Genomic DNA, 11,437 nt, shown 5'->3' with positions numbered 1-11,437 from the left:
ACACACACACACACACACACACACACACACACACATACGCACACAAACACAAACAAACATAGACACACACCAAAAAAATGCAGATTAGATACTTAGGTGTGGTCCAGCAACAAAATGCTAATGAGATTTTGGGGATGGTACCTATGGAGAAGTGAAACTCTTTTTCTTACTTCTCTTACATTCGTGTGTAGCCTGCTTTCTGTTTGGATGCTTTATTATTTTGAGATCCTAAGGAGTTCAGGGGTAGTGTTGTGAATAATCCAGGGTGAGAGAGATGGCATATAAAGCAAGCCCCTGTCTTGTGTTTTTATAAGCAGTCACTAAAGGATACTGTAAAGTTTCAGGTATTTGAAAATTACAGATGCTGTGGAGAAAAAGATTTCTTTAGCATTATTTGAGGAGATACTAGGACTGGCGACTTAAAACTTCCCAGAAAGAAAATCTGATGAAGATAGTAGAAAACTGTGGACTTCACAGATATTAGCAGAAAAGCAACTGATGCAGAGGCCAGTCTGCTGAGGAAATGAATGTTAGTCTCTCCAGTAGCCTAGACTAGCAAATAGTAAATAGATGAAAAGACCTGTGATTTCTTCCCTTACTTATCCTTTTCAGAACGCACTGATGAGGGGACAGAGGTTGCTTTTCCCCTTCTAGGTAAGTGGTGTGCATCCATCGGTAGTGTAATGAAAGGTTGATGCTGACTAATTGTGGGGAACCACTTAAATGGATGCGCTCTGCTCTGCTCTGGTAGAGGGAAGGTAAGCCCCAGTAGTAAAGGGGAGGAAAGGTTATTTTGAAAATAACAATGAAGCAAACATTTTGCTAGAAAAGAAAAGAATTGTCTACTATAATAAATGGCTGGTTTGGGGTCTTATGTGGGCCAGTTAAGGTCCCATCATGTATCTCACGGATATTCTTTCTGTGACCTCCTTCCGTAGGTGCCACCTCTTATACACTCAGCCATATTTGACCTTAAAGCTAGCTGCTCCGGGCCCTGCTTTGTTCTGTACTAGATGATAGTTTCCTTAGCTTTCATTGAACTTTAGTCTCCTTACACTCTGGACATTTGGTAGGAAGAAATGTATAGGATCTTGAAGGAGAATTATTTTTAGATAGTGTTATTTGATCTTTTATTAAGTCCAATTTGTTTTTGTTTTTGTTTAATTTAAGAAGTCTTACTGTTGGGGCAGGTAAGAGTGGGGTTGCTTTTCCAGAGGCCCCGAGTCTAGTTCCTGTTACTCCTATTGAGTGGTTCACCATCACCTGTAACTTAAACTCCAGGTTATCAAATACCTTTCTTTGGCCTCCATAGACATCCAGATATATGTGAGGCACTTGTGCACACACACACACACACACACACACACACACACACACACACTCACACTCACTTGCACACATAAAAGTAAATGTTAAGTGCTGGAGAGATGGCTCAATGGTTAGGAGCACTGATGCTCTTCCAGAGGTCCTGAGTTCAATTCCCAGCAACCACATGGTGACTCACAACCATCTGTATGTAATGAGATCTGATGCCCTGTTCTGTGTGTCTGAAGACAGAGAAAGTGTACTCATATAAATACAATAAATAAATCTTAAAAAAAAATACATGTTTAAAAAACTTATTCTAGTAATTATAAAAACCAGTATGGTATCAAAATGGTCTATATAATCTGATTTCATCAGAAATTTATTATTTATCTTTCAGATGTCATTTATTTTGATGATACTTTTATTTACAAATTTCATTGATTTACTTGCTTGAGTTTAATGTCATAATTAATTTTTCTCCTATTTAGTCCTTTTGTAAATGATTTCATTTCAGTGGATATTAAAATATAAATCCTGGCTCTTTATTTTCAGTTTAGCTGAGAATATATGGAAGATTTTATTAACTCATAATTTAAAATGCACATAGTAAAGGCATACTGTGAAATGCAGTGAAGAAATATAGTGTAAAATCAAAGGGTTCTACCAGTCCAGGTAGTACCGTCTGATCTCATGGCACATATAGCTATATTTGTAGTTAGAAGCTCTGAACCTGTGAGTGTAAAGAAAGAGAGTTGTAATTGTAGCTAGAGCTGTTGTTTAGTCCTCTGACCACCACACAGGCACTTGGACCTGTAGGTGCAGCTCGCTCTTGGGCATTCCGCTGTTTCTAAGCATGGAACAGTGCTACTTGAAATACGTTAACCTTACAATTATGGGGCATTGGAGGCATTTTCATAATCTCAAAACCCTTAGCTCATTTACACATTTGTTTTGTTTTGTTTTGTTTTTTTTTTACCAATTTTTGACACAAAGGTTTTCTTCCCAGTAGCTAGTGGCATTTGAGTGTTTTGAAGGTTTGGATGTGGCAAGTGTTTCTACTTAAAAGTTAAACTGGTAAGAGAGGCCACATACTGGCACCTATGTGAATGGGTCATTTGAATGAGTCCTCTGGCAGGAGAGGAGGAAATGGGGTTGATTTCTAGACCTTCACTCTTGCTGTTCTATTTGAGCTAAAACTGAGGTGACAGAATGACCTTTTTTCTTGTTGACCCTTTTAATTTTAAATACCATTTTCAACCATTTCTTCACTGGCCTCTTGTAAGAAGAAACAAGTTTTTACCATCCCATCTAAACACAGGCCAACAGAGCGAGGCTCTGAGTTTTAGTGCTTTGGCAGGGAACAAGTAGCTTCAGATCCACAGGAGTAACTGGGGCAGAGTAGGAGGGGACTCCTTCTGCAGCATCATTTTGTCCTTTCCCTGGAACCATGAGGCTTTCTCTGGAAGCAGTTTCTCTTCATGTAAAGGAAGTGTTGGACTAGTGTTGGACTGCATTGTTCTTCCCATTTTCCTTAATGATGTGTCTGGGGTTTAATGGAAATGCATTGTTTCCCTGTGACCTAAGAGAGCTAAAAGTCAAGAGAGAAAAGCCAACAGTTCTCTAAAGGTTGTCACTTTAAAGGTGTCCCTTCTGGATGATAAAAGTTTTCACAGTGCCTCTCCACTTATTTCCCCCCTCATCATTAAAATAGCTCTGTGGCTCCCATTTTGCAGATGAGGAAGTAGTTTCATTAGAGACTTTCTATTAGAACCCTACAGTTCCTAGATGGGCAGGTTCTGGTCTTCTGCCTCTAAGTGTGTAGTACCACTCTGTGAGATATAAGTTCATACTTATATTGTGCTTAAAATGATCTGTCACTGGTTACAATTGCTGTGGCGATTTCTGGAGAAACATCACCACCTCCTCTATTTTCAGTCAGCCATCGCTCCCAGCCCCAACAGCCTGCCCAGCCGCAGCGGACCCTGCTTCACCATGTGGCTCAGTCCCAGACTGCGACACAGACTTCGGTGGTAGTAAAGTCCATCCCAGCGTCTTCCCCTGGAGCAATCACCCACATCATGCAGCAGGTTGTACCTCTTCCTTTTCTTCTTATATTCAGTAACTACGTTATTCCCCAAATAAGGTTCAGTTTTATCTTCTATTTGAAAAAAGAAGACATACCTGAATTGTAGAGTGTATGTGTAACTAATCCATTTGTGAGGGATGAATAGAGACTGAAGTGGGGGGGTCTGAGCACCAGGAAAGGGGTATCTTTTTCTATTTCTTTCTTTCTTCTTCTTCTTCTTCTTCTTCTTCTTCTTCTTCTTCTTCTTCTTCTTCTTCTTCTTCTTCTTCTTCTTCTTTAACATTCTAGAAACAGCATTTCAGAAGAGTTGGGTTATCTGGGTGAATCTCACCAGAAATGGTCACTGTTTCTGTGACATTCTTACTGTTAATGCAGATTTACTAATAGAGTAAGTAAGATTTTCAAAATGAAACATTATTTGGCTTGTTTAGTTGTTTGCTGCTGAGTTCATTTTTGTCTTTATACTTTATAATAAATCATTATTATTATTATGAGAGCATTATGAACAAGAAGGGAGATAAATATTTTACTCCTTTAATTATATGTGACCAATAAAAGAAGACTCAAGAGAAGGAAATAAACTAATATCAGATAGAAATGCTTGGTATTAAGGCTAATGAAGAAGAAAGCCTCATTGTTAAGTTGATTTGTATAAGACTCCATGCTCTGAGCTGTGAGTACATTCATTTGATTCGGAAGAGTAGGTGCATTGTCTCTCTTTCTTGCCAGTCATGTAACATGCAAACCCATAGTGACAGTTTGCCACACAGCTGCATCCTAGGTGTCAGACTCAGCTGCAACTCTTCCTTGGTAGTCTAAATGTCTGTCACTCTGCTGCCAGCAGTCAAATCTGACTGTATAAGACCTACCTGGAAGACAGTGAAGAGGTGTTAAATCAAAACTGTGTATCAGGGCATTAGGAAACATGGGCAAGTTCCAGTTTTGAAGGTAGAGTACTGGTGTAGTGTATGACAGGGTAACGGGGGTTAAGAATAAGGTGGATTTTGTTGTGTCCCAAGGGAAAGCCATCTGTCTAAAGATTTCACTGGGTGACAGATCTTAGTCTGTCTTTTACAGGTAGGTCCTGACATTGATACTTCTCAAGACAGGCAGAGTGAGATGGGCTGGCCTTTTCATAGTGTCACTCAGAATGATTTCTCCTCCTAGTGCTAGCTATCGCAGCTGAGCCCAGGCAGTCATTCTCCTTTCCCACAAAGAGGAATGACTTATCCCCTGGCTCACTCCCTTCCAGGAACCAGGTCTTTGGGAAGCTGTGGCCTGGTGAACCTGAGACTCAGACACCTTGGTGACATAGCCTCTCCTCAGGGAGGCCTGTTGTGAGCATTGGGGTGGGCATGTCTCCAGACAGCACATCCCGCTTTGGGGACTGAGGGTGTGCATGTGGCCAAAGTTCTTGGTTCTGCTCTGAATGCCTTACTTCTCAGTTGTTGCCTTCTGTCTTTAGACAGGTGAGCGAGCGTCCCTCAAGCACAGGCTATAGAGTGTTCCTGAGCTGGAGAGCCTTTCTGTTCTTTATGAGCTGTAAGGTCACCGTATGCCTCTCTCTATTCTGTAGATCTGGGTTCCCTACAATGATGAGTGGACTGGTTTTTGAAGTATTTACTGTCTGAGAGTTAAAATGACGAGTTTTGATTAAAAGCCTTGAGGCTCTGTGATCTTTTTTTAGATTCCTCAAAATATTGGAATGAATCTCACATATTTTCCAGTTCAAGGAAGATGTGACACTATAGGTATTTTTTGTTATTTCATTCTTACTCTGTGTCTCTCTTACCTAGGCATTAAGCAGTCACACTGCTTTTACCAAACACAGTGAGGAACTTGGAACTGAGGAGGGTGAGGTTGAGGAGATGGACACATTGGATCCTCAGACAGGTCTGTTTTACCGCTCTGCTCTGACGCAATCACAGTCAACCAAACAGCAGAAACTTAGCCAGCCCCAGCTGGAACAGACTCAGCTGCAAGTGAAAACTCTGCAGTGCTTCCAGACCAAACAGAAGCAGACCATCCACCTGCAGGCAGACCAACTCCAGCACAAACTCACACAGATGCCCCAGCTCTCCATCAGGCATCAGAAACTGACTCCTCTCCAGCAGGAACAAGCACAGCCCAAGCCAGATGCACAGCACACCCAGCATACTGTGGTGGCCAAAGACAGGCAGCTTCCTACCTTAATGGCACAGCCCCCGCAAACTGTAGTACAGGTGCTTGCCGTGAAAACCACACAGCAGCTTCCGAAACTGCAGCAAGCTCCGAACCAACCAAAAATCTACGTGCAACCCCAAACTCCTCAGAGCCAGATGGCGCTGCCCTCTTCATCAGAGAAACAGCCTGCAAGCCAGGTAACAGAATTTTGATAGCATGCAAAGTTAATGCCTGTGTTCTTGGATTGGGGGTAGGCGAGGTTTTTTGAGGTTGTCACCATAACTGTAACATGCCAACAAGTGCTTTCTCTAGGCAAGAGGAACCCAGAAGCCTGATTGCACTGGTGTTGGTATCAGGAGAGCAGGGTCCTGCAGATATAGGAAAGCCCTCAGCCTGCCTTCTAGGTAGTTTCTAAAGGAATCACTTTCAGCAGCGACGAGCAGTGCATGGACATGACAGTTCCATACCTCCATGCTTATGAACTTTTACTTCTGTGGCAGTGATGCTAAGTAAGCTGCAGTCTTCTAAGGCACATCATTGACCATCTCTCTCCCTTCTAGTGTACATCTTTACCTAAGTGATGGTACTGCCCTCTATACTTATCATCCAGATAACAGAGGAAATACATGGGTAATCATAAGAAATTTTGCTAACAAAAATTTACTATTCTGGATTGATTATATGTGTGTACATGCTTATTGAATCATATAGAATATGTTTGTATAGTTGTACCTTGAAGCAAAAGGTTGAAAAAAAGTCCAACTTACTTTAATTTTAAAAGATTATATGAAATCATTTGAGCGGGATGTTAAGTCTCAAAGGAAAAACTAGGCTGCTGGGAATTCTTTTTTGTTTTTGTTTTTTTGTTTTTTGTTTTTGTTTTTCCTTTACTGCCTCATAGCTTGGCTGGCTGAACAAAGGTTCTTTCAACCCCTCCTCTTTCCCTAGGTTCCTTAAAAGAAAACAGAACCTTCCCATCCAGCCCTCTTACTAAACATCGAGCTTCAAATGTCTTCCTAGTATACCGCACGAATGTTTCTTTTACCATATTTTCTGGAGTGTTTGATTAGTTTTTCCTCAAAGAGATGTAGCTATAATACACACAACCCCAATTTGTTTTCAGGTGGAGCAGCCAATTATAACCCAAGGATCCTCTGTTACAAAGATAACATTTGAGGGGCGCCAGCCTCCCACAGTTACAAAGATAACTGGTGGCAGTTCTGTTCCTAAGCTGACATCACCAGTTACAAGCATATCTCCCATTCAGGCCTCTGAGAAGACAGCAGTGTCAGACATTTTGCAAATGTCTTTGATGGAAGCTCAGATTGATACAAATGTAGAACATATGGTAGTGGATCCCCCAAAGAAGGCTCTAGCCACCAATGTGCTCACTGGTGAGGCAGGAGCTCTACCCTCCACCCATGTGGTGGTGGCAGGGATGACGAAATGTAGAGAGTCCTGTTCAAGTCCATCTGCTGTTGGCCCTCCCCTAACGACCAGAAAAATCGAAGCAGCAGGAATGCCTACGACAGGCCAGTTCATGCGTATTCAGAATGTAGGCCAAAAGAAAGCTGAAGAGAGCCCAACAGAAATTATCATCCAGGTAAGAACGGCAAGGAAATGAGACATTTCGGGTAGATGGGAGGCTGTGGGCTTGATCCATTTTGGGATGTCATAGGAATAGTCACTTCAAGGAAGTAACAAAGGACAGAGATTTAAAAACTATTACACAAGTTTATATTTAGTTTTTGTTGTTAGTGGTCTTTTTGTTTTGAAAATAATCATAGAAACTTGGTGGATGTGGTCAGACAGCATAGTGTGTGACCATAAGGGCCATGCCTGTGTGTGTCAGCTTTGTTTGATGTTGGTACCGTGCTTGCAGTGTGTTGACTAGTGAGTTTACTCAAAAGATCAGTGATTTCCTAGGCTCGTGCTTTGGACTCCACAGTCTGACAAACTGGAATATAACTGCTTGCCTTCCTGTTTAGCTGGATTTCAGGGACACTTTATAAACAGTTCTTGTTCCTCATCTGAATCTGTGGTTCCTGGAACAGTGAGACTTCTGTGGACTGGAATGTCTGCAGAAACACATTTTTATGTGTGTTTCTAAACTACTTGTACATTTAAGCTGTCATTAACTGTAAACTCTGCTTCTTATGTCAGTTAGTGTTTGATCATCTTGTTAAGGAGATGTCACCACACAGGGGACAGTTCATCAGCAGTCCACCTTCTTGATCTTTAACTTCTTCCTTCTAAAAGCCACCAGTCATTCTGTGTTACAGATTGAGATTGAAGACTAAAACTGAGTACAGACCAGCCCTTACAAGTTGTGTTTTATTTCTACCTCTTGATGCAAGGTGTTAATATTTTTTTTCCTGATAGTAGCAGTTTTATTTTCCCAAACTGGTACACAGTTTGGAAAATATCAGTGCAGTCCATTTTAGTTCATTAAGAATTCCTACTTATAGACTGTGGATGACTTAGAATTGACATAGAACCACTGTTGTATGCTTCAAAGGTCATAGAATAAGCTTTCCATTTGCAGTGATTCCAAGCTATGAGAGAATACAGATTGACTATTGTTAAACCAACTGAGACATAATTAAAGTCAAAGGTGATAATTAAGGTTAGTTAAAGTGGCCATTGAATTATTCAAATATTTTGTTTCCATCTATAAAAGTGAATGTCATGAATTATATAATTCTTAACAGAAGGCTTCATTGTGATTCCTGTTTTTTTACCTGAAGGCTAGGGTGTTTTAGATTTGCCATTCATTACTTTGGGCTAGACAGCTAATTTCACTTATCTTAGTTTCCTCATCAGTGGTGGGAATAAGAAGTACCTAATTTATCAACTCTTATGTGATGGTTAATAAAATTAAGGATTAATAAAGATAAATGGCTGCTTCAATGTTTGTCCAACATATGGGACCTGTTACTGATTTTACTAAAATGGATTGTGCCAACTAGAGGTTAGATTGCTGTACACATTTGGAGTGGCTTAGTTGAAAATTCTCTTTCTGTGTTGTCTTAGCAGGAATGAAAATGTAGTTTATTCATGTCAAGGATTAGAAGCAGAGGTGTGATATAACTGATATTCCTTCTTAAAAGGTGTCTACAGCCACACATGGTAGTGCATGCTTGTAATCCCCACACTTGAGAGGTAGAGGAGGGAGAATCTGAAGTTTAAGGTCATTTCAGCTGCATAGTCTGTTCAAGGGCCAGGTAGGATACATGAGATCCTGTCTCTACCACCGCCTCCCCTAAGAAGGTTATGACGGAAAAGAATCTGGTAGAACAAGAGGCCCTATAGTATTTACCTAGTAATATTTTTTAGTTGTTTTAATGGCAGACTTTTGGTCTTTTCTTATATTTGAAAACCTTCACTATTGCTCTAAAGGTGATTGTGCTATGGCTAAACAAATCGTTTCCTTTTTGAGCACCAAAGAGTTTTAAAATACATTGCTTGTCAGCAACCAATCATTTATTTTAAAGATGAAGAATAAAATATAATACAGTTGAGACTGGGTGTGAAAGTGCATGCTTTTATTCCCAGCAGTGGCAGGTGGGTCTCTTGAGTTCAAGGCCAACCTGGTCTACAGATGGAGTATCAGACAGCCAAGGCTGTCTCAAAAAACCAAACCAAACCAAAACAAAAAGAAAAAGAAAAAAACAAAAACAAACAAACAAAAAAAAAAACAAAGGGAAAAAACCCTATCTTCTGAATTTGGCCTTCTTTGTCAGAAGAGGCCTCCTTAGGGAATAGAAAGCCACAGTTAGAGTGCTGTGGGATTTGAGATGGGATCTAGCATTAACCCTGACAGCTGTGACCTTGAGGACGACTCGTACCTCCTGTTTGCTCACGTGTTACATGGAAGCTATAGTTTCCACCCAACATTGTTACAGATGCAGTAGGATGGCCTGTGAGATCTAGCACAGTGCTTGTCATGGAGGTGGTCCAGGACATGACAGCTTTCTGTTTCCTGTGCTTGGGGGTGGGGAGGGATACAGTCTCCTCTTTGCTTTTCCACTATAAACATTCTCTTGTGCATCTTCTCTTCCAGGCCATTCCCCAGTATGCTATTCCTTGTCACTCCAGCTCCAACGTGGTGGTGGAGCCCAGTGGGCTTCTAGAGTTGAACAACTTCACCAGTCAGCAGCTAGATGACGACGAGACAGCCATGGAGCAGGACATAGACAGCGGCACGGAGGACGGGACTGAGCCCAGCCCCTCTCAGAGTGCTGTAGAACGATCCTAGTGTGCAGACACCGGAGTGCACTTTAGAGCCTGCGTGGTTACCAAATGTCCAGGGAAACTTAAAATTTGTTATAGTAAAAAAGAAAAAGAAAAAAAAAAGCACTTTGCTCATATTTAGGCTGGGGACCTAGAAGCATTTTAACAAAATTAAACTCACAGAGGAATGTACTTTAAAAAAAAAAAAAAAAAAAAAAAAAAAAAAAAAAAAAAAAAAAAAAAAAAAAAAAAAAAAAAAAAAAAAAAAAAAAAAAGCAGAGGAAACGATACACCCCATGGAGCCTGGCAACTTGTTGGTGCTAAGCAGCGAGAAGAAGACTTTTCTGTCAGTGGTCCTCGACTGCTTTCCACTGAGCAAACGCACCAGAGAGTATGAAAAGGGAAAAGAATATGAAGAGGTTGTATTTTTGAAATGATATATTTGAACAGTTTTTCAAAAATTGTGTTTGTTTTTGCAAATCCCTGGAGATGTTGATTTGGCTAGCATTTTACATTTGCTCAGTTCATGGTTGGTTTATGACTACCTAGGGAAGTCCTGGCATTGAAGAGTCCTTGCTGGAGGGTAGACATCAATCAGGTTGCTGCCCGGGCAGTGTTTGGGGTGGCTTGTACATGTGCTCCTTGGTTGTATACTAATTTATTGTGGAGTTCCACACTTGCCTATTTATTTAATGTAAATGTTTTGAAGCAGGCCGAGTCCCTTTTCCTACATGTCCTGGGAAGCTGGATCGCTTGGCCTCCCCACCTCCCCACCCCCTCACCCCCTTTAAGAAAACGGATTAGAGAAGATTTTGTCAGGAAGCAGAGGAAAGGACATTTCTAGCCCAAAGGAAATGCTCAGTCGTGTTCCTGAAAATGAGCTCTGCTCATTGGATGTTTTCTCGACGTCGACATTGCACACCCGTGTTGGACTGAGACTTTGAAAACAACTTTGACTTACTTTGGTTTAAATCCTTTGAAATGTATGAAAATGTTCACTTACAGTTCTAAATGTAATGTTTTTAAGTTTTTAATTTTTTAGGGTGCAGTTTGTTTACGTGCAGGTGTGGTCTTGTGATTGCTGTCTATCACAAGTAGAGTGAAGGGTAAGGGATGGGAGGGTAAGAATTTTGACAAGCTGTGGCAAAGGAAACTATACTCTTCATTTTTAAAAACTGTAAATAGAAAAGTTTTTAACGGTTTTATATGAATTTCACTATAAATAAGCATTTTAAGACTGACAAATGTTGAACTGTATATACATTTATCAGCTTAACTGCCCAATTTTTGGTGCTGAAGTACTGTAAGTAGAATTTATCAGTAGTGTCCTAACTTTTGTGTCTACACTTGGGGAGAAGAAGCTGTGATGCTGTAGTTAATCAACTTACACAAGCGCTTACACTTGTGTAACTTACACTGATAGTCTTGGCAGGAGCAGCCTTGCCAAGACTGTTGTCCCCATTTCTACTAGGTGAAAGTTACTCACCCATAGATGGAGCTCTTGGATAGCATTTTATTTTACAAATGTGTTTCAACCACTTAGTGACTGTTCCTAGCTAAGGAAAAATTTAACTTCTCTTGGGTCATAGACATCTTTAAGAAGCTGATTAAACTATGAACTCTCTCACACAAAAAAATACACATGCC

General features: G+C 40.6%; 1 protein-coding gene across 12 annotated transcripts in view; it reads left to right on the top strand.

The window, feature by feature from the left end:
- Emsy (EMSY transcriptional repressor, BRCA2 interacting) overlaps nucleotides 1-11,031 on the top strand; it is a 70,366-nt gene extending 59,335 nt beyond the window's left edge. For 6 of the 12 annotated variants that reach the window (XM_029532225.1, XM_029532281.1, XM_029532195.1 and 3 more), the window contains 5 exons: nucleotides 613-654; nucleotides 3,244-3,395; nucleotides 5,191-5,754; nucleotides 6,681-7,160; nucleotides 9,621-11,031. In XM_029532225.1, the coding sequence (XP_029388085.1) occupies nucleotides 613-654; nucleotides 3,244-3,395; nucleotides 5,191-5,754; nucleotides 6,681-7,160; nucleotides 9,621-9,815 (1,433 nt within the window). In that variant the 3' untranslated portion in view covers nucleotides 9,816-11,031. Of the gene's footprint in view, nucleotides 1-612; nucleotides 655-3,243; nucleotides 3,396-5,190; nucleotides 5,755-6,505; nucleotides 7,161-9,620 lie in introns of those variants that run through there. The other 6 variants (XM_029532327.1, XM_029532164.1, XM_021194373.2 and 3 more) reach the window with 3 other exon arrangements.
- Nucleotides 11,032-11,437: the final 406 nt, after the last annotated feature.

Source organism: Mus pahari, chromosome 1 (genome assembly GCF_900095145.1).
Source record: "Mus pahari chromosome 1, PAHARI_EIJ_v1.1, whole genome shotgun sequence".
Taxonomy (NCBI): domain Eukaryota; kingdom Metazoa; phylum Chordata; class Mammalia; order Rodentia; family Muridae; genus Mus; species Mus pahari.
Note: the sequence above shows the minus strand (reverse complement) of the source record. Positions and strands in the feature narration are given on the sequence as shown.